Source organism: Heptranchias perlo, chromosome 18 (assembly GCF_035084215.1).
Source record: "Heptranchias perlo isolate sHepPer1 chromosome 18, sHepPer1.hap1, whole genome shotgun sequence".
NCBI classification, from domain to species: domain Eukaryota; kingdom Metazoa; phylum Chordata; class Chondrichthyes; order Hexanchiformes; family Hexanchidae; genus Heptranchias; species Heptranchias perlo.
The window spans coordinates 19,579,100-19,602,686 of record NC_090342.1 but is presented as its reverse complement, the minus strand read 5'-3'; the positions used below and the strand labels follow the sequence as shown (position 1 = coordinate 19,602,686).

General features: G+C 39.9%; 1 protein-coding gene across 2 annotated transcripts in view; it reads right to left on the bottom strand.

Moving 5' to 3' along the window:
* lin7a (lin-7 homolog A (C. elegans)) overlaps nucleotides 1-14,914 on the bottom strand; it is an 85,948-nt gene extending 71,034 nt beyond the window's left edge. The window contains exon 1 of one of the 2 annotated variants that reach the window (XM_067999466.1): nucleotides 14,763-14,914. In XM_067999466.1, coding sequence (XP_067855567.1) covers nucleotides 14,763-14,799 — 37 coding nt within the window. In that variant the 5' untranslated portion in view covers nucleotides 14,800-14,914. The remainder of the gene's footprint in view (nucleotides 1-14,762) is intronic. The other variant, XM_067999467.1, reaches the window with a different exon arrangement.
* Between the last annotated feature and the right edge of the window lie 8,673 nt (nucleotides 14,915-23,587).

Genomic DNA, 23,587 nt, shown 5'->3' with positions numbered 1-23,587 from the left:
ACCACGCCTGTAGCCAGGGAGGATTGGAAAATGATGGTCAGAGCCTCTGCTATTTCCTCCCTTGCTTCATTCAACAGCCTGGGATACATTTCATCCGGGCCTGGCGATTTATCTACTTTCAAAGTTGCTAAACCCTTTATTACTTCCTCTCTCACTATGTTTATCCCATCCAATAATTCACACTCCTCCTCTTCCTTAACTATAATCTCTGCATCGTCTCCCTCTTTTGTGAAGACAGACGCAAAGTATTCATTAAGAATCATTACCACATCGTCTGCCTCCACACATAGGTTACCTTTTTGGTCTCTAATAGGCCCTACTCTTTCCTTAGTTATCCTCTTGCTCTTTATGTATTTATAAAACATTTTTGAGTTTTCCTTAATTTTACTTGCCAGTATTTTTTCATGCCCTCTGCTTTCCTAATTTCCTTTTTAATTTTACCCATGCACTTTCTATACTCCTCTAGGCTTTCTGCAGTATTGAGCTCTCAGTGTCTGACATAAGCTTCCCTTTTTTGCCTTATCTTACCCTGCATAATCCTTGTCATCCAGGGGGCTCTAAATTTGGCAGTCCCACCCTTTTTCTTTGCAGGAACATGTTTACTCTGAACCCCTTGAATCTTCCCCTTGAATGCCTCCAACTGTTCCGACACTGATTTACCTTCAAGTAGCTGTTTGCAGTCCACTTTTGCTAAATCACTTCTCAGCCTTAGTAAAATTGGCCTTTCCCCAATTTAGAACTTTTACTCCTGTTCTATCTTCGTCCTTTTCCTCAACTATCCTAAGTCTGACTGAATTATGATCACTACCACCAAAATGCACTCCCATTGATAGTCCTTCCACCTGCCCAGCTTCAATTTCTAAAACTAAATCCAGAACTGCCCTCCCTCTTGTTGGGCTTGCTACGTACTGGCTAAAAAAGTTCTCCTGAATGCAATTGAAGAATTCTGCGCCCTCTATACCTTTTGCACTGATTGTATCCCAGTTACCATTAGAGTAGTTGAAATCCCCTACTATTACTGCCCCATTGCTTTTGCACTTCTCAGAAATTTGCCTAAATATTTGTTCTTCTATCTCCCTCTGTCTGTTTGGGGGTCTATAGTACAGTCCCAGCAGTGTGACTACCTCTTTTTTGTTCTTTAGCTCAATCCATATCGCCTCATTTGATGATCCTTCTAACATATCATCCCTCCTGACAGCCGTAATTGTTTCTTTAACCGATATTATCACCCCCCCCACCTGACTTTTCCCCCCTCTCTATCTCATCTGAAAACCCTGTAACCAGGAATGTTGAGCTGCCATTCCTGCCCCTCTTTAAGCTATGTTTCAGTAATAGCTAAGATATCAAACTTCCACATGTCTATCTGTGCCCTTAGCTCATCTGCCTTATTCACTATACTCCTTGCATTGAGGTATATACCATTAAGCACTGCCAAACTCCTTTGTTGCCTAGTTTCTAACCTTTGTTTCCTCTGCCTTCCAAACTCACTTACTTATTTTCTGCCTTCCATTTCCAGCTCTGCTTCTCTCTTTTTATGATGTGGAGATGGACTATAACTTGGTGTTGTAAAATTGTTTACAATTCTCTCTTTTTAGGCTTACTTACCATTGAGTAGAAGTTGCCTCTCCTGGCATCCCTGATGCAGCGAGTCATGAAGTAATTATGCAATGCATTACACAGCATCATTAGGCCAACTGACAAGTCAGATAAAATGAGATGAGATGAAATGAAATAAATATGGATTACAGCAGATGGAGCCTGTCCCTTTTGTCGTTACTCACAAACTGAGGTAAGGAAGAAAGTAGAAAACGATCTACACGCAAAGGAGCTCCAGATCCACAATTGTTCAACAAAACAGATAAAACGGTACCTTTGATACTCAAATAAGAAACATAATGTTTTAGGCTAGATTAAAAGCTGCTAAATATAAATATCAATAAAGCTACTTTTCAAAACAAAAATGTAATTTTCCTCCATAGTTATAAGCTAAAGGGAAAACATTTCAAAATCTTTCTAACTTCTCAACAGAGGGAAATAGAATGATCATAATAAACAATGCTGCAATCTATTTTATACTTGCAACGATTTCCCAGTGTGTGGTTGCAAGTTTAATTCCTAGGAGGTTATGGAGGTAACAGTTTTAATGACAGTGCCATTGCAAACCTTGCAAAAGCTGATCAACAGCCTCAAAAAGGCTGACTGTTCAAAAACAGCCCTGAATATAGACCTTATGACACATGAAGACAAGGAGTTACTCAAAGTGCAGTAGAGCTGCTGGTATTCCCAACAGTCAATCACTTTCATTGCAGGGAAAGAAGTACACAGAAGCACAGTTTTCACAATGGTGAATGTAGAAATTACTGAATGAGTGAAGACATCAGATTTATTTTATAGCAATGTCCAGAGGCATAACCACCTACATTCCCAGAAAATTTCAATTTTTGATACTTTATTTGGTACATCCTTCTGCATTTGAGCTTTGTAATATTACCTTTCAGTCAAAAATAGTTTCTCCTCTAAGCGTTAGATATTTCAAATATAAAAATAAAAGTACTTGTAGGGACTTCAATACAGCTTTTCAAGGTCCAGTTCCTTATTGAGGGCCTAACTGCAGATACATTATGTTAATTTATGAACTGAAACCTTTTACGACCTGCACCTCCAATCCCACCGGCAGTGCATTCAACATTCACAAAATAAAATGTGCTAATTATCGTATCTATCCAAACCCTGTGCCCTATGTAGCCCAGAGGCTGGATTGAAGGTATGCTGAGTTATCCATTTTAAATAGTTGACATCTATTTTAATTTTAAAGTTAGCTGCAGAAGCAATAAAGGCGAGTCAATATCAAAACAAAACCTTTGAATCTCTGATGAATGATCACATTCAAGTATTAACCCATTTTTTCCTTTCTTAGATCATCAATCTGCTGTACATTTCAAATGTTTTTAAAACCTTAACACACAAGGATAAAAATGACAGTTGGTAATAATGGCAGATGGCTTGCTTAATGTGCTTCTTTGGCATTCCTCTCTCTGCTATTTTAAGAGACATAAACCCATTTAAAATGAATGGATAACATTCCTGTTAAAATAGCAAACACAGGAATGTTATACATGTGCATTAAATGTTTCTTGTTATTATCGCCAACAGTAATTTATAGCCTACGAAGCTCTTAAGACATGGTTTTATTTTCTTGTACTGTAAATTAAAGTAATTGGGCCAGAAATTGCTGGGAAGTTGCATCATTAGAATGACATATTAATGGTGCTCATCATTATTAATTCATAAAAAATCCAGGAATTTTCAGAGTAAAAGAGATATGCCATGAGTTCCAATTCTCCACAATATGTTGAATGATTTGTGTCACTCCGCCGTTAGTATTGCCAAAGGCGATAAGTGTCTCTTCTCGCTGTGAAGCTCCCCATTGAACTTAATGGCAATCATGACATTGCTGGATTTACGTTATTACTAATTATTCCCGCCGCAGCCATTTAGGGCTGTTAATTAATGTCATAGACAACCCTGTTAATGATATGATTTGTGCTCCTGACATGACACTCAACTATGCAGGTCCATAAAGGGACCAATGAAGCTGTGGAGTTTCACTCCAGCAGATAGTGAATTGCTTCTAGAGGTTTTTAAAATCTTTTTATCTGCCTTGGCAGTTTTTGTGTGCCAGTCTTGCCATCCACACTCCTATTAGTGTCGGAAGGCAATAATTTCCAGGATGCAAAACTATTTCGACATCAAGAGAGAAACTTATTCAAATGCAAATTAGATCAATTTCTTTCAGAAAATATCATTTTGGGATACAGTATATGAGTAATTTGTTGGGAGGGAAAAGGTGATTTTGGACCTATGGTTCCCAAAACTCTCCACCACTACGGTTTTGCTCGTGTCATTTCTGGGTCTGTTGTGGACTAATTGATAGAGATTGATTGATATGATTAGTCAACACCCCCACTATTATTATATCATTCAACTACCAGGATGGTAGAAGGCGAACCAGATGGAGCTTGGTCTTTTTCATCTAGCAATTCCTATATTCCTATTAAAGCAGTGCAATGGCACATCCACTGGATGTTCCACTGTTCTCTGGTCATGATGTACTGGTTCTAAACTTCATGGGTCAAGAACGTTTGTACATTTTGCACATCTATCCTGTCATTCACTCATTAACTTCTCAAGGACCAATGCAGCAATTCCCAAAAACAACAACAGCTGGCATTTATATAGTGCCTTTAACATAGTAAAACATCCCAAGGCACTTCACAGGAGCGTTATCAAACAAAGTTTGACACTGAGCCACATAAGGAAATATTGGGACAGGTGGCCAAAGAGGTAGGTTTTAAGAAGCATCTTAAAGGAGGAGAGAGACAGAAAGGTTTAGTGTGGGGATTCCAGAGCTTAGGGCCAAGGCGGCTGAAGACACAGCCACCAACGATGGAGCAATTAAAATTGGGGATGCGCAAGAGGCCAGAATTGGAGGAGCGCAGAGATCTCGGAAGGTTATAGGGCTAGAGAAGGTTACAGAGATAGGGAGGGGTTTGAAAACAAGGATGAGAATTTTAAAATCGAGGCGTTGCCGAAGCAGGAGCTAATATAGGTCAGCGAGCACAGGGTGATGGGCGAACAGAACTTGGTGCGAGTTAGGATACGGGCAGCGCAGAGTTGGATGTGCTCAAGTTTCCGGAGGGTGCAAGGTGGGAGGCCAACCAAAAGAGCATTGGAATAGTCAAGACTAGAGGTAACAAAGGCATGGATAAGGGTTTCAGCAGCAGATGAACTGAGGCAGGGGCAAAGACAAACGATGTTATGGAGGTGGAAGTAGGTAGTCTTGATGATGGAGGTACCATCTGGGATACAATGTCCTCATGGAGATAAGCCATTGAGCACAACATTCATGAGGTCCCAGATATGACACTGACAGTGCTGTGCTGTTACTGGATCAATGTTCCAGTAATTTGTGGCGCAATTAAAGCGCGATGTCAATGTTGAGCGTAAAAGTCCAATTAATGTCCTTCACCGCCCAACCTATCATTGCAGCAATCTCTGGCCCATCACAATCAAAAAAAATGTCAATTGCATAAAAATCATGTTTATCAGGAAAAGACATGGAGGTCTGAATTGTGTGTGCTCAGGTAGACCTAATTGTCTCCAGTCTGGAGCTTGAAATTTACTGGAACTCTTACTGTCATGCCTCACATTTCCCCAGTGGACGTCGACTGCTTGAATACAGATGATGCAGGCTTTTTCCCCAGATACTGCACAATAACAAAAAAAGAACCTCCACCACCAGTGCATAAACAGACTGAAGTGAGTTTTCAAAAGTTTCAAAACCGAACTGGACACTACACTGTACCCACCAAGTGGCCAATGATCCACATCACAGTAGTAAACTCCTAAGTATGGGAATCTCAGTGTATATTTTTAAAATGAAAATAAAAGACATCACCATTCCAACCACATGCCCATTTTATTTCCAAACCATGGAAAGTACAGTAGCAAGAATGCTCAAATGAAGCCAGTCAATACATTCATTCCAATATCTAAAAATGTGGCTACACAAAAGACATCAACCAGAAATATCCCAGAAAGTTTCTTTAAGGAAAATAAAAGCTGCATTTAGCAGCTATAACTTCTTTGAAGAAAAAACACTAAGCAAACTTCTCCGTTCAGTTTGCATACAACCAACAAAGGGAGAAAGTAATGTCTAATTGATCCTGACACCTTCAGTCCTGTCTTCTAACTGACCTAAGTGGTTGACATGAAACTCACATCCAGCAAAAAGCCAACTTTTCTTCTGAAATGTCAATACGCTGACTCAGGGGTTGCCATGCTGATGGTCGGCATTAATGCTATAATCATTAAAGCATACTTATGAATGAATAAAGCTGTGAGCAAAGTTTATTGCTAAAAACGATACATACATAAGATTTGGACTTTCCAGAGGTGTGCATGAAAGAGCAGATTGAATGGAAGTAGTTTTCCCAGCATTGTGTGCATTTGCCCAAAAACTCAGCTGTACAAACATTGCAACATTAGTATCTATTTTGATCCATCAAGCAGACACTAACTACATAATATCAATTACTCCTAATGCATTTTCCAGCAGGGGTCATTAGATAGCAATCAGAAGCAGGATACCTGGCTGATTTTCCTCTCCCAAGCCCAGGGATGGTCAGGCAATTGCAATAACCCAACTGCCATTCCAGTGGAGATCAGCTAATTTTGCTGCAACCAAAAAATGAAGGACTGGCCTATGCTAATAAATGTGACTGTATACTTGTGGCAGTATAGGACACAGAACAGAGAAATACACAAAAGCGCCTGATATACCAGAAGCCTAATTGTTAAGTTTGTGGAGGAAGACAAAAACAGTTTTGAATCACTGTATCACAGTCAAAAAAAAGTACCATAAATGTCACAAACTGCACAGGCTGGCTAAATATGGGCAGGAAAGAGGAATGTGAAAAACAATTTAAATCAAAAATTCCACTATCCACCAAAAAAGCCCCAACACCAAGGAGCCATGCACATGGTCGATCTGAGTGCATGATCACAATACATCATAAAACAGCATTTTTAAACAATCTCCTCATATAGTACACTTTGAAGCATTGCTTGTATTGCTTATCATAATAAGCTTGTTAAGATCAGTTACTGAAGTTAATTCACATGAATAAAATCCTGTCCTCAAATTCTGCAGCTACACAGGAATTGCATAAATTATTCTGAAGCTCTTCAATATCTCTAACTTTAGTAGCTGTTTAGTCTAAGGTCACTAATGGAACAACACCTGCCTCCACAATTAAGTTGTCTTCAATGGACTTTGCCTCCTCCATATCTGAGGCCATAACTATTTGAGGATGATAGCGATGAGACATAAGAAGACACTGAACCACTGAAGATGTACCACTCTGAACCACACTGCGCTGCCAAGCCACAGGAATACACTTCATCTGTTGTTGGATCTACCACTGGCCCGTCTCTGGGGTGTGCTATATAAATCAAGAGGGTCAGCAACAGCAGACCATGGGAAATGACAATCACACCATCACTGTTACCCCAAAAGGGTAGGAGGAAGGCCTGTGCCTGCTTTGTCAGGCAATTATCATCCATGTTAGTAAGCAATCTGATGGTGCACAGATGCACAATGACTTGGTCACCTTGTACCATATTATGTAATTGAACAGTGTACAGCTGGCAAAGTAGACTAAAAAAAAATCAATCTGTTTACTGCACTGGTATGAAATCAACAATCCTCCTTCAAATTGTTCCAGGATATTACTGTTCAGAGTTTCCTCAAATTCTCAAGGGCACTACGGAGGGACTCGGAGGCTAGCAGCTCCATTTCTCCTATGGCTGAGCTGAGCTGATTCAAAGTACCAGTGTATGGAGAATCCCTCAAGTGCTGGGTCCTCTCAAAGCTCAACAGCCAGTACTTAAATAGAACAAAATTATGTACTTTTGGCACATGACTATGCTAAAAGACTGTATAATTGAAATACTTTCTTCCTTTTGGACATATTATTCCAGCTTAGGTCTTCCTACCTAACACTGCAACAGTTCAAGAAGCTGACCCACCACCACCTTCACAGGGTAACTAGGAATAGGCCTTGCTTGTATCGCCCACATCCCATGAACAAATAAAAAAATTGATATCACAGATACAGTTCGTAAACAATTGCGCATTGCTTTTTAAAAAAAATCTTTCTATTTACAGTTAGTACTGTATTTCAAATTTCAAAGGTAATTATACTTTTACAAATTATTTACTTTAACTGCAATATTTCTCATTTACACCTTTAGTGTTGTCTTTTCCCTCACCCCACCAGATTTTTTTCAATCCCTGTCCCATTTTAAAAATGGAAGCCTTCACTATGTTGACTCTTTATACTTCTGTGTGATGTACAAGTTGAGTGGCATCTGGCACTCGTATAGATCTCAAAGTTCTTAATACATCTATGCAGAGTGGCCTCAATTTATTCCAGTTGCAAGCAAATTATTTCCTCCTATTAAGTTGTCTATGCATCCATTTCAATTAAAAATAAACCACTAATAGAATGCAATTCACAGATAGCTTGTTGCACATTTTGCAATAGACAACAACATAACTGCAATTCATACTCGTCCACATCAGTAAAGTACGCACATTCATTCTGATACTTCAATACATCTATCTATATTAAAATTCTTATGTAAGGTGTACACTTCATTGAAACCTAAGTAAATATTTCCTACGGGAATACTTATGTCAAAATATCAACATTTACCGATAACTATTGTGTGTTGTTGCACTTGGTGGCACTGTAATGGAAATTCCAATATTAAATGACAACATCGACCTGTAATGATTACCTGTCATGCCACAAGGTAGAAGTGCATTATCATGTCTCAAAAGCTAGGACTTTGAATGGATTTTTTCCCTCAACAGTTAGAGAGAGCAGTCAAGCTGTACATTCCGACCATTTGCAGTTTGTAGAATTTGCCAGGATCCAACCTGTGCATTAACAGATGTTTAAGAGTAGAGGGGCATGTCCACCTCAATTTGTGAGCACGAGAGTTTCTTTGTTTTTATTCCCTAAAAGACTTTGAAAGAAACTGTAATTTGAATTTCTAAAGCTATTATGTCAGTTATAAAATTTATATAAGTCTCTTAATAATTGTGCTTTTGTTATGAATACTTCATAGACAAACAATACTTATGAGAGGCATCTCTTGTGAATATCAACATCTGTTATCATGGTCTCTTGGTTGATAGTGAAATTGGATTTTTTCTTCAGTCAATCACCTCGTTATTTTGTATATTTAGTTTAAAGGAAGATGGTTGTAGTTGTTGGAGGTCAAACATTTCAGCCCAGGCCATCGCTGCAAGAGTTCTTCAGGCCAGCATCGTAGGCCCAACTATTTTCAACTGCTTCACCAATGACCTTCCCTTCATCAAAGTCAGAAGTGGGCTGTTTGCTGGATTGCACAGTGTTCAGCTTTATTCTCAATTCCTCAGATAATAAAGATCGGCACACAACATCCAGGCTTGGGCTGATAAGTGCCAAGTAACATTTGCACCACACAAGTGTCAGGCAATGGCCATCTCCAACAAGAGAGAGTATAACCACCTCCCCTTGACATTCAATGGCATTACCATCGCAGAATCCCCCACCATTAACATCCTGGGAGGTCCGCATTGACCAGTAACTCAACTGGACCAGCCACATAAATTCCATGGCTCATCTCTTGATTTCCCAAAGCCTCTCCACCACCTATAAGGCACAAGTCAGGAGTGTGATGGAATACTCTCCACTTGCCTAGATATGTGCAGCTGCAAAAACACTCAAGAAGCTCGACACTATCCAGGACAAAGCAATCCACTTGATCAACAGCCCATCCACCACTTTAAACATCCACTCCCTCTATCACCGGTGCACCTGGTTGCAGTGTTTACTATCAACAAGATGCACTGCAGCAACTCGCCAAGGCTTCTTCAACTGCACCTCCCATACCCACGACCTTTACCACTGGAAGGATAGCAGGCATATGGAAACATCATCACCTCCAAGTCACACATCATCCTGACTTAGAATCATACAGCACAGAAGGAGGCCATTCATCATGCCTGTGCCAGTTCTTTGAAAGAGCTATCTAATTAGTGGAGGCGGGTACAATTTTGTCTTTTAAAAAGCATTTGGACAGTTACATGGGTAAGATGGGTATAAAGGGATATGGGCCAAGTGCAGGCAATTGGGACTAGCTTAGTGGTATAAACTGGGCGACATGGACATGTTGGGCCGAAGGGCCTGTTTCCGTGTTGTAAACTTCTATGATAATTAGTCACACTCCCCTGCTCTTTCCTCATAGCCCTGTAAATTTTTCAAATATATATCCAATTCCCTTCAGAAAGTTACTATTGAATCTGCTAACACCACCCTTTCAGGCAGTACATTCCAGATCATAACAACTCACTGCGTTATAAAAAAGTCTCATCTTCCCTCTGGTTCTTTTGCCAATTACCTTAAATCTGTGTCCTCTGCTTACCAACCCTCCTGCGTGGAAATGGTTCTCCTTATTTATTCTATCAAAATCAGTCATAATTTTCAACATCTCTATTAAATCTCCCCTTAACCTTCTCTGCTCCAGTCTCTCTACATAACAAGTCCCTCATCCCTGGTGCTATTCTGCTAAATCTCCTCTGCACCCTCTCCAAGACTGGGACATATATCGCCATTCCTTCATAGTTACTGGGACAAAATCCTGGAACTCCCTACCTAACAATGCTGTAGGAGAACCTTCACCACATAGATGCAATGGTTCAAGAAGAAGGCTCATCACTATCTTCTCAAGGGAAATTAGGGACGGGCAATAAATACCAGCTTTGCCAGTGATGCCCACATCCCGAGAATGAATATTCTTTTAAAAATCTGCACCACTACCCTCTGGGTTCTATCGTTCAACTAATTAGATATCTGCTGGCACAGAATGAGGTCTGATCAAAGTGTGGCTGGTTGAATGAGTCAAATAAATATTCCAAATTTGCATTGTGACTTGATAGTTGAATTTTCCACGAGCCCCCATGCCTTGATTAACTCCATTAGAGTCTTTAGTCCACTAAAGTAAAATATTTACTGCCGTGTTAAATCCATGTTGAATTTACAAAATTAGTATTAGTAGTTCTCAAGGTAGCCTCAACTCCTACAGTGCCATTTTCCATGTGGCGATAAGTTAGCAAAGATTACCAAAAGTTGGGATATCACTCCCATGTCTTTTTTCCACCACCCCGTTTGATATTTATATATGGTTTGCCAGTTCTTCCTCTCCAATGTCTATATATTTGTTTGTTGCAATTGTTGGCCAGGGGGTGCAGAAACCACTGAGTTTATTCCGAACTGCTGACACACAGGCAAAAGCAACTTTTGAACTGAAGTAACCTGAGATTCCGAACTGCTGACACACAGGCAAAAGCAACTTTTGAACTGAAGTAACCTGAGTTCAGTCGCTGGCCTGAGCTGGCTGGAACCGGTTTGAATGAGCTAAGTTTCGTGAAAGACAAAGGAGATGTGATAAGACACAAGTCCTTATTTAGAAAAGGAGTAATGAGGTAATGCTACCTAAGTCCTTGGGACAGAGCCAATGAGGAGAAGACACGGACTAGGCGAGCAAGCCTAAACCAACGGGAGAGAGACAGCACAGCTTGAAGAGATAAGATTCGGAATAAGAATGAAGAATCTTGGGTGTGGAGCCAGCGAAGACTCCGGAGACCAACCGTTGCGGAAGTGGAAGAACCTACGTCAGGGACGTAGAGACGACGTCGAAAGAGAGAGAGAGAACAGAACGCCTGGCCAGCGTCAGCTCTCCTTTTCGGGTATTAGCCTTTATATTCTGTGACCACTCAGGGAGTGTCAGAGAAACCTAGTGGGTGTGCGTTTAGATCCTAGTTTGGGTATAAAACTGTATAACCTGGTACAACCTGCATGTCTATATCTAACCAGACGTATAACCTATATGTATGTGATCTAACGACGTGAATAAAGCGAATTGAGAGTTAAGAGAGAATTGACTCTTCTCCTCTTTGTACTAAGCCAATAACCGTAACCGGTGACCTCCGGTCAACACAATCAAATTTCTCTCAATTCTTCCTCCCAGGTGTCTGGCTTTTTTCTTTTAATCCTTTATCTTAAACACCCCAACTTAATAACATTACTTCAGATTGATTCTTCATATTTCATTGTTAAATAACAATATCCAGATCTACCCATTTTAACATTTTGCTGCTTTTTTCTTACAACTTTGTAAAATTCCAATTCAATTTTGTCAAAAATGTTATTTTTTAAAAAAAGTCAGGTCCTTCTCAGATAGATTGAAAGCTTGAAAATCTCTCCCAGTTTCTTTCAGCTCTGTGCTTGGCTAAGCATTCAGTGCCCTGAAGAGCTTATTTGTTGCCACTGCATCCTTAGTCCTCCTTGGCATTATCAGCCAGTAAAAGTGATTTGTGACACAAGCTTCAGTAGTCAACTTTCTTAACTAAATATAAACCATTTCCTTTCTTGCCTTTGGACACCGTTGACAAGATCTTCCTGAAAAAAATTAGCCCTGGGAAGACTGATCAGCAGCATGAGTATAAAGGAATGGTTGTTTTTGTATTGTTTGCTCAGTGAAAAAATGCAGCATAGTTGCATAGCGAACATAGATCAATCCAAGGGAATGCATATCTGAAAGGTAAACATGAAACAGGTGCACAAACAGAATGGGAGCTCCTTAGTTTAAGTGGAACAATAAAAAGATTCAGAAATGATTATTTATTACCTGAAATTTTCCAGTCTATATGAAACTGCTATCAACATAGCTAATCAAATGTAAGGCTGCATTTTAATGGCATTTGATTAAATGAAAACATTCTAACCTTGTGCAGGTCATCAGTGAGGCCACATTTGGATTATTGTGTGCAATTTTAGGGTTTTACACTAGACATTTGCCTTGGGTACAGTGCCACTGATCACTCCCATAAGCAAGTTCCCCACTCCATACTATCTGGAGCATGTCTTTATCAGCCCTGGAGTTGAACAGATAACCCTCAACACTGCATTCCAGCTTACTGGATATATCATGACCTCTTGTTTAGTTTACCTGTCTTTACAGAAGATTAAACAATTTGCCAGACTGTAGCTTAGACTATAAACTACTCAAATTTATTGAATATTAAACAGATACATGAACAGTGAACAGTATAAATACATGCAGCAGATTTACAGTAACTGCATAGTTCACAAGCCCCCTCCAAGATGTCCACTGTATTCCAAAATGCTGTTGTAAACAGGTGAAAACTAGATTGTTACAGCAGCAGTCAAGTGGGAGAGGGCAGGTGGTCAAGCATTCAGTCAAAGACCAGTATCCTGTGAATTTCTTTTTGAAGTATATGTTTGATTGACAAATACCTTTTTGAATCCTATGGATGGCTGACCACCTATTGTAGTTGTGAGAGATACATTCTCTAGCATTTGATATGTCTTCAAAAGGATTTGAAAATGTTAATTGACTATTTGACCTGGACTGTGAGCGTAGACTTGGAGGACAAGTTTTTCAAAATTAATGAGCCTCAATACAGACTTAAAACAGGGGCTTTATGTCTATGACTCCCAGCAAAATTAGTTGATGTTTTCATCAACTCCTTCAAAAAACAGCTACATAAATATCTGGTTGGGAAGAGGATTGATGGTTGCAGGAATAATTATAGACTCAGATAGGATTGGTCTCTTACTGTTAGGACCAGCAGGAGGCATGGTTGCTGGAGTGGAACCACTCAAGATTAATTAGTGGAGATGGAGAGATTTCCTGCAGTTCTGCTTAAATGACGTCAAGAACGGTTATGTGGGACTTTCCTTAAGGAGATTAAACAAGTGGGATTCTGTGAATAATGATGAGTATCCTGGAATAATGGCCCTCAGCTTGTGTTTGCATTATACCGTACCACAATATTGCAACTCAGAAATCTGATAAAATGTGTAAATCACTTAATCTACACATTTGTCGTTTATGATACAATCTGATCTGAACTACATGCCTAACTTGTAAATACCTCTTTTACCTCTACAATGCTTTTAAACTGAATTAAAGGGCATGTGTACAAAACTGAAGACATCTTCACAATGCAGGCTATGCCTTGTACCACAATGTTCCTGGTCTGAATTGAAACCCATAATATCTTTAAGCTCAAAACTATTATTTGTTTATCAAAAGAGTCACCTTCTTCAATATTGTCAAGATACAATCAAATAGCAACGATATATTTGCGTGTACACTGTACTATTAATTGAGGAGAATCCAAATGCTTTAATCCATCAAATTTTCTGCAGCATTTTTTTGTGCTAATGTTATTGGTGAATTTAAAATAATTGATTTGAGCATGAATGGCCCCAGTTTGAGGGTCATCTAAAACAGTAATTTCAAAGAGCAAGCAAATCAGATTTTTAATTCAAATCATTTTTTTTTTAAAAAGGCAGGAGTTATTTTTCAGTCACTCAAGTTACTTCTCCTACTTTCGATTTCCCTATGCCCCAATCTGTCTCACTCAAATACAAGACTATCCCTTAGCAATTTCAGACCCTTCCATAACGCACAACCAGAACGTACTTCACGACCAGCGGTGCAAAGCAAACTATTTGATTGCAGCTGAAAAAAATAGAGCCCTTATTTAAACAACTGAACTCGGATTCAATGGAAAGGGAAAATGTTTTATCAATAAGGGGGACTAAGGTGAATTTACAAGGAAACCCATAATCTCCCAGTCTCTTAGTCGCTCTCCGTTGCCCTCCGATGTTACTGCCCGTCCAGATATCAAACAAACCGGCTGTAATTATCGCCAAGTCACGGCGTTTCCTAAAGACTTCGCTGTCCACCATCAGCCGCAACCCCTGCAAGTATAGGAAAAGATCTTAAATTTGCTCCCCTGTTCTGTTTTTATTCAAATCTTGCAGAGAAAACGGCAATCGTCATGATAGAGAATGTAATCCAAAATGTAACCTATCGTGGCTTCAAACATGTAAATGGAAAACATTGTTCTCCAGTATCAGTAAATCTCTCCTCACTCCGTCACTGTGGTCCATGAACACTAGGGAACACAAATGCTGAAAAGTAAAAAAAAAACAATTTCCCCCTGTTCTTTTTAAACACTTCCGACCGCCAGATATCCAATAACAGTTTATTTTTACAGATGGAAAGAGCACAGCGGAGGTTTAGCAGAGAAACTGGTGAAGCCTCTTCCTTACCTCTTTCCAGTGTAAGCGGTTGCAGTGTTGTCGCCATGTCTGCTGCAGCCCGAGGAAAGGAGGAGGAAAAGATAGCAGGGAATGTGAGAAAGAGAGAGCGGATGGAGTGACGCGGCTCACACAGCAGCCACGAGGGGCTGGGAGAAAGAAAACAGCGAGCAACAATCACAGCCATACAACACAAACACACATTACCCAGGATGGGTTGTCCAAACCATTTAGCATTAGTAACGGAAGCAGTCGTACTCTAGAGGTATGAATGAGCTGAGACACGCTACTTAGTGCTAAACACGTCCCCTGAAACATTACATGTAAGTTTACCGATTGTCAACAATAAGAAACACAAGTTAATATATTCAATCTGTCAAAACTTGAGAAGTTTATGGTCGTTAATAACATTGAGAGATGGAAGGACTCAAGACATTAGAAAGGCCGATTTCCAGAAATGAAATCCAGTGAATTTACCAAGACCTCTCTTCTCATCTTTAGCCCCCACCCGATATAAAGTCCAGCTATTAAAAAAAAATCACAGCTCATTGAAGGAAAAGGAGGACAACGACTGTCTCGTCAGAAGTATGGTTTATGCCTTACACATCTGCACAAAGCAGCAGAACACAGCTCCGATTCACATTGGCCAACCAGGGTCCTTATTCAGCAGGTTAATCCATCTATCCAGGGCAACATCTATGCTGGCCAGGGTGGTAGGGTTGCCAGCCTTCAGGTTTGTCCTGGAATCTCTAGGAATTAGAGATTAATCTCTCGGATCCCGTTGCGAGTCATCTGAGAGAAAAAACATATCTAGTTGTGCTTATTTTCATTTTTTTGATCACTTTCATTTATTATTTATAAAAATATTGGAGATGGAGAAAAGGCTGTTTGACTGGCAGTCAATCATTCAATGGTTTAACAAAGAGTTTGTTTGCTCTCTGTTGTCCGATTGCTTAGCCAACATTGAATCTTGCATGAGCAAGACCTTCCTTCAACTCAATATTAACAAGGCCAAAGCCATTCTGTTTGGCTCCTGCCAAATATTCTGCACTATAGCCTCTGATTCCATCCCTCCCCCTATTCCAGGGGCTTTAGAAAGAGGAAATAAGAGTAGAGAAGTGTAAGGCCTGGGTTCTGCTGATTTACACTTGGTATGCATTTCCTGGGGTAGACCCGGCATGGGCAGCAAGCCCCTGCCTAAAAGAGGCAGAAGCATGTAAGCAGTATGTAAATCATAGAATCATAGAAAGGTTACAGCATGGAAGGAGGCCATTCGGCCCATCCATACTGGATGTGAAATGTTGTGGAATGATGTCATAATATCTCTGGTTATTTTCTGAGGACTCCGCTGGGTAGCCACCTGGAGAGAAGACCGTGCATTAAAACTGGGATTTAGAGGTTGTGAGGCTGCCCTTCAGATTGGTGGATCTATAAAGAGGCAGCCAGCTGAACTGAATATAGAATTCTTTGGGCTCTTGGCACTAAAAATATTTGGGGCCCCTCCACCTCCCCTGCAAAACTCCTCTGCCAAACCATTAAAACAAAAACGTGCAGTAAAATGTATGAAGAAATAGATCTGTAGAGGGTTTACACACTGCATTAATGATAAAGCAAATCATATCACAATATATGATTAAATATATGCTTAAATAAAACTATTGCTGCTGTTACATGCAATTTTTCTGCATTATGATGAGTTTTACCAGGGGCCTCATATTTGGCTGGGGCCCCTGTGCACAGGCCGTATAGGCCCGTGTGTTAATCCATCTCTTCCAGTCAGCAACTTCCACTTACCTCAGGTAAATATTATTCTCATTATTGAGTGTAGCAGCATTGCACTGTGTGGATGCCGGCAATTTGTTGCTGTTTTTGACAGTAGCCAGCAGGGCAAATAAATTTAACTGCATATTAATCTCCCTTTCCCGATTTGGAACGAACACCGATACACGGATGGTGGTCTGCCATGTCTTGGTTAACATATTTAAAATAGCTGAACCCAGAAGTACAGACAGATTCAGCTGAAGTCAATTTGAGTGTTTGTGAAAAAAGAACAGCTCGACTTACAACGGGGCAAAGCAGAGAAGGAAATCACAGCCAAAACCTCTTGATTTGAAGACAATCACTAGGAACTGTAAGCTCAATCTTAGCTGTTATTTTAAGAGTGCATTTACACTCCGACAGTAGTGTCACATTGTTACAGCAGTAAAATAGGAACGTAAATGTGAAGTCAAATCAGCACATTTGAAACTAAAGCCTTCAGCAGCTAATGTTTTCATGCCAGAAGATCACATCTCTTCCCTCAGTGTAACCAAGGTTTTCGGTAGTTTGGGTTTTCCAGTTCCAGTTTCCTCCCATGCACAGCATTGTAATGTCATGATGTAAATTAATATTTAAGCTCCTCTCAGTAAAGCCTACATACTGGCAGACAAACTATGTAGAAAAGCCACCTGCTATTAATTCAGTAGCAATCATGTGATGCTGCATAACCTTCAGGCCTATTGTCATTCTTACCTGCATTACTTATCAGCCATATGATCTCAGGGTCCTGATGAATTTGAAGACTGTTCATGCTTCATACTCATAGGTTATGATGCCATCAGCTCTTTGATTTAATCACTACCTTGTGTATTTCTGCCTACCATATGCTATTGTGTATGCAATTTGCTAACAGCTAGCCAGCATGGTTAACATTACAATTTTGATTGTTGCATGAAAAATTTCACATATGACATTTATACATGCAGAGATGGGAAAAAAACAATTCTGTACATATTTCCAAGACACAGGCAATCACAAAGAACTTTACACTCAGGTATGATAAGGGAAAATTAGAGTTTTTTAAATAGTATATGTTCAATGTTATTGCAATTTAAAAAAATACTTTTCATTTATTTTAAATTTATTGAAAGGACAGTACAAATAAACAGGTGTAGTACAAACAGATGATTTCAGAGCTGGTTGTACATATATTTTGTATAGTTAATTTCAGGGTATTGATAAGTATGGAGAATCTATCAGTCCAGCTCCTTTATAAGTAAAATGTTTTTCCAAAACAGCTACCTATGTGATGAGCACTGAGCCACAGAAAGAACAAGTAGACTCCCTTATGTGGAGGTTAATTCTCTCAAAACTACTTATTCATTACTACTCATGACTAATATTGTGAATAATGTTCATAACATTGAAGGAAAGGGGCCCACATTGCTAAGGATGGTATTCTGGTCCAGCCAGGGAGAATACATAATCCCATCTGACAACCTTCTTCCACAGTATACAGATTTGTGCTGTGTGAGAAGGATCAGCAGCTCCCACTGTGAGCCATTATGGACTATCTTGCAGCAAACAGGAGAATGATTTGCCTTACAAAACTGGATAAACTTTAAAAAAATCAGGTAAACAATTTTTTACAATGGCTTTATGTTTTAATAGTAATGTTTTGATTTATATTGCAGGTGTACTGAATATTCAGACATATATAATGCAATGAATTTAGTGTAATATATCCTTCGTACATGTTGTCCTACAGGAAAGATTGTTTAAAGCCTGCCTGCAATATTCTTGTGTGGTGAGACTTGAGACCTGATATCATTGTATTGGGTACAGACTTTAGTGTGTAATTTCTTTCTTTTGTTACACGTCTAATAGCCTTTTGTACGTGAGCACAATATGCCATTTCTATGAGTAACAGAAATAAGTAGGGCAAATGTTAAAATGTATAATGTCAAACTTTTACATTTTAACAAATATATTTTGGGTCGAATACCTCCAAGATGGCCTATTGTTTGTTTTGGTAAATGTAACATTTTTTCTGTTTAATTTAGGCAAATGATCAGATGGCAAAAACAAAATTTGTACAGTGTAAAATCTGCAGCATGTAGGTTATCTGTGACCTGGATGGTTTTTAAGATTTGATGTTATTTCAATGTTTTACTTTGTCACACGGCAACAGTTATATGTTTTTTACAGGAATGTAAATAGTCACAAAAGTATTGAGGCAATTTTGAAAAAACACACTGTAAATATGCAAAAACTTTCAGATTTGCTGTGCCCATAAATTACCACTTGAGTATTTTTTCAGCACTCTACTGTTAGTTTGTAAGGAAAAGCAACACCGATATTGGAAAAGGAAATCTGAGGCCAGCTCAGCACCTGAGCTGCCTGATATTATGTGATGTGGAGATGCCGGTGATGGACTGGGGTTGACAATTGTAAACAATTTTACAACACCAAGTTATAGTCCAACAATTTTATTTTTAATCCCACAAGCTTTCGGGGGCTTCCCCCTTCCTCAGGTGGTACTCCACACCACCTGAGGAAGGGGGAAGCCCCCGAAAGCTTGTGGGATTAAAAATAAAATTGTTGGACTATAACTTGGTGTTGTAAAATTGTTTACAATTGATATTATGTGGGCTTAGAGCAGGCGAGCTACATCCGGACGCCCGTTCAAGGCGTGCAACTCGCCAGCATGATGTAAATGCGGCCCAAGCACAAAATAGCTGGGGCTCATCACTGACTTGACCAGTGGGTGAACAGCTTACTTGGATGGTCAGCGGCCCAAAAGTGAAAGTTGGCCCAATGTTTCTTGTTCACATTGAAATGTTCCCCAAAAATGGATAGATTTAATGCTGTAAAAATGTGGCATTAGTGTAAACACCACATTTTGAAATTGCTCATAATTGCTAAGAAATAACCTTCAATGCATTTTCTGACATTAAGTAATGTTACAATTTTGAAAATCATTAACCTACAGACTAGTCATTTTAATGTGCATCATTTTACTTTCATGCTTGTCTTTTCTTTGATCTTGCAGTTTATATTTTATAGAAACATAGAAAATAGGAGCAAGAGTATGAGGGGCACAGATAGGATGGATACTAAGGAGCTTTTTCCCTTTGTTGAGGGTTCTATAACAAGGGGACATAGATTCAAGGTAAAAGGCGGGAGGTTTAGAGGGGATTTGAGAAAGAACTTTTTCACCCAGAGGGTGGTTGGAGTCTGGAACTCACTGTCTGAAAGGGTTGTGGAGGCAGGAACCCTCACAACATTCAAGAAGCATTTGGATGAGCACTTGAAATGCCATAGCATACAAGGCTACGGACCAAATGCTGGAATATGGGATTAGAGTAGACAGGGCTGATGGCCGGCGCGGACACGATGGGCCGAAGGGCCTCTATCCGTGCTGTATGACTCTATGACTCTATGACTCTAGTAGGCCATTCGGCTCTTCGGGCCTGCTCCGCCGTTCAAAATGATCATGGCTGATCGTTTAACTCAGTACTCTGTTCCTGCTTTTTCCCCATATCCCTTGATCCCTTCAGCATTAAGAAATATATCTATCTCCTTCTTGAATACATCTAATGACTTGGCCTCCACTGCCTTCTGTGGTAGAGAATTCCACAGGTTCACCACCCTCTGAATGAAGAAATTTCTCCTCATCTCGGTTCTAAATGGCATACGCTGTATCCTGAGACTGTGACCCCTGGTTCTGGACTCCCCAGCCATCGGGAACATCCTCCCTGCATCTAGTCTGTCTAATCCTAATTTTTTGTTGATTTTGCTTGTATTCTGCTGTTTGCTGTAGGCATTTAAGTTAATAACACTGTAACTTGTTGCAAGAGATCCTAAAAATAAGTCAGTTACATATTAGTTTCATTCGGTTAGTTGTGCTCTTGCCTCTGAATCAGAAGGTCATGGGTTCAAGTTCCACTCTAGGACTCCACGATTTGAGCACATAATGAAAGCTGTCACCTCAGTGCAGTATTAAAGGAGTGCTACATTGTCAAATGTGATGCGCTTTGGATGAGATGTTAAAAGCAAGTTCCTGCCTGCCTGTTCCTGTGAATATTCAAGATCTCATTGTGCTACAGTATTTGAAAAAAAGCAGATAGTTCTGGCTAACATTCCTCCCTCATTACCCAAAACATATTGGGCCAGATTTTACTGTAAAAATAACAGTAAAGCTAACAGCATTCACCATTATTCATGTGCAAATTGGGCAGCAACTTCCGGTGACTGCACATGAGCAGTTAAACATGGAAATCAGGAAGTTGCTGGACAAGATGTGATGCTTCTCCAAAAGCTGCAGAAATACAGCATCTCACCGGCTGGCTCCCCATGGCGCAAAGTTCCTGTATTCACCTGATAGATATGAACTAATCTTGCCAAAAATAGTTAAGTCCAGTCGTTTCAAGTCTGAGTACCCTTTTAATGATGTGGAGATGCCGGTGATGGACTGGGGTTGACAATTGTAAACAATTTTACAACACCAAGTTATAGTCCAGCAATTTTATTTTAAATTCACAAGCTTTCGGAGACTTCCTCCTTCCTCAGGTAAATGTTCAGGATCTCCTTGAAGCCTACGCATTTATACATATAGAACAATACATGGTGTTTACAGACTGCTCCTGCAACTGCCCGTTGCCAAGGCAATCACCGTGTTCAGACAGAGAGGTGTCACCTGCAGAACCCCCGAATACACATTCAACAAAAAAACAAACAGGGAAAAAAAACAGAGAAGAAAAACAGAGAGAGGCAGAAACATCCAGAAGGCAGAGAGAGCCAGCAAATGACCCATTATATTAAAAACAGATAACATTTGTTCGCTGGTGGGATAACGTGTAGCGTGACATGAACCCAAGATCCCGGTTGAGGCCGTCCTCATGGGTGCGGAACTTGGCTATCAATTTCTGCTCGACGATTTTGCGTTGTCGTGTGTCTCGAAGGCCGCCTTGGAGTACGCTTACCCGAAGGTCGGTGGATGAATGTCCATGACTGCTGAAGTGTTCCCCGACTGGGAGGGAACCCTCCTGTTTGGCGATTGTTGCGCGGTGTCCGTTCATCCGTTGTCGCAGCGTCTGCATGGTTTTAATGGCATGGGTAGTCTTAATTACTGCCAATCAACCTCTTTGGCACTGAAAATTAACTTTTACAAATGTGGAGTCTCATTCCTTCAGATTTTAATTGTTGTTGGACATTTAAAAAAAATTAAATAATGCTTTTTTAACTTTTTCTTTCTGTCTCTTTTATCTTTGTCTTTTAATTCAATCTTTCTTTCCCTCTCTTTATTTCTCTTTCTGTACCTGATTTGACACTGAATTCACGATTCTAACTTACACTTCCGGGTTCTGACTCTGCGCTGTTATTAACGATACTTCAATCTGATTGGTTAAGGAGATACACAACTGCTTACCCTGTTTACACAGGTCCCAGATGCCCTGTAGAGGTCGCTGTGTTTTTTTGACTCTCTAATTTAGAGGAACTTGCCGTGCAAAAGCTCATAGAAAGTCTATGGGCAAGTGCAAGTCTAACGAATGGTGGGTGCCAATCATTTGATGCTCACAACAAAATCTGACTCATTAACTGGTCATTCATCCAATTGCTGTTTGTGGAAACTTGCTGTGTGCAAATTTCCCACACAACAGTCGCTCCACTGCAAAGTAATCCATTGTATGTGTAGTACGTCCGGATCTCTCTGAAAGATGTGATAAGGCACTATATAATTGCAAGTCTTTTTTCCTTTTAATGCATGGTTGCTTCAGTAATCGTGGTTAACTTGATGAGAAATACATCACTAAGCACCTTTATATGGCCTCAAGTGCTTAATTACACTGCTAATGTGATAAAACTTGAGAAGTATCTGAGTATGTAACCTGGAAACATCAACCTCAGCACACTGGGCTTGGGTGTGATGCATACAGCCACTGTCTTTTTTTTGGCTCAGGCAGCACTTCACGTTTTCTCCAAACCAACTGGCAACACTGACGTAAATCACACCCTCCACTCACCTGTGGCACAAACAGACGGCCGAATAAAATTCCATGGGGAGGGTGCAGTAAGGATTATATTTTACATAAAAACAATTGGAAACATTTATTGTTTCAATATTGTATTTGCTTTTCCAAAATTGTTTTGCTGACAAGGATTATATATTGCAAAATGTTTGCACATTGCAAAATTATTTTGCTGATTAAATCCAACTGAAAGTAAAGCTTTCTGATTATGAGCATTCATTTTATTTTTGCAGTAAATTGATTTCACCTGATTTTTGACCCAAATTAAGGAAAAAATTAAACCCAAAATTCAGAAGGCTTATCATTGAGTACATTGGCTTCACAAACTTAATGGGCCGGATTTTGTTGTGAGCGGCTAACGAACGGCACCAGACGTTCGTTAGACTTGCACTCACCCATCGACTTTTTGTGAGCTTTTGCACAGCAAGTTCCTGTCAATGGGACAGCCATTCAGCGCGGCGCCCTCTACAGAGCATCTCGGACCTGTGTAAACAGGGCAAGCAGCTGAGTATCTCCTTAACCAATCAGATTGAAGAATCGTTAGCAACAGCGCAGAGCCAGAACCAGGAAGTGTAAGTTAGAATGGTGAATTCAATGTCAAATCCAGTACAGAAAGTGAAATAAAGTGAGGGAAAGAAAGATTTAATTAAGAGACAGAGATAAAAGGACAGAAAGAGAAAGTAAAAAAAAATTCTTTTAAATGTCCAACAATAATTAAAATCTGAAAGAATGAGACTCCACACTTGTAAAAGTTAATTTTCAGTGCCAGAGGGGTTGTTTGGCAGTAATTAAGACTTACCAAGCTATTAAAATGGTACTTAGACTTGAAATGACGACGTAACATTTTGTGGCGAGTTTAGGGTCCGTACCTACGACGCCAGTACAGGAACTTTACGGTGTTCAATACATTTGGGGAGCCAGCTGGCGAGATGCCATTTTCGTGCAGCTTTTGAAAGAGCAGGGCATCTCGTACAGTAACTTCCAGTTTCCGCGTTTAACTGCGCATGCACGGTCGCTGAATGTTGCATTCCAATTCGCTGTAAATAT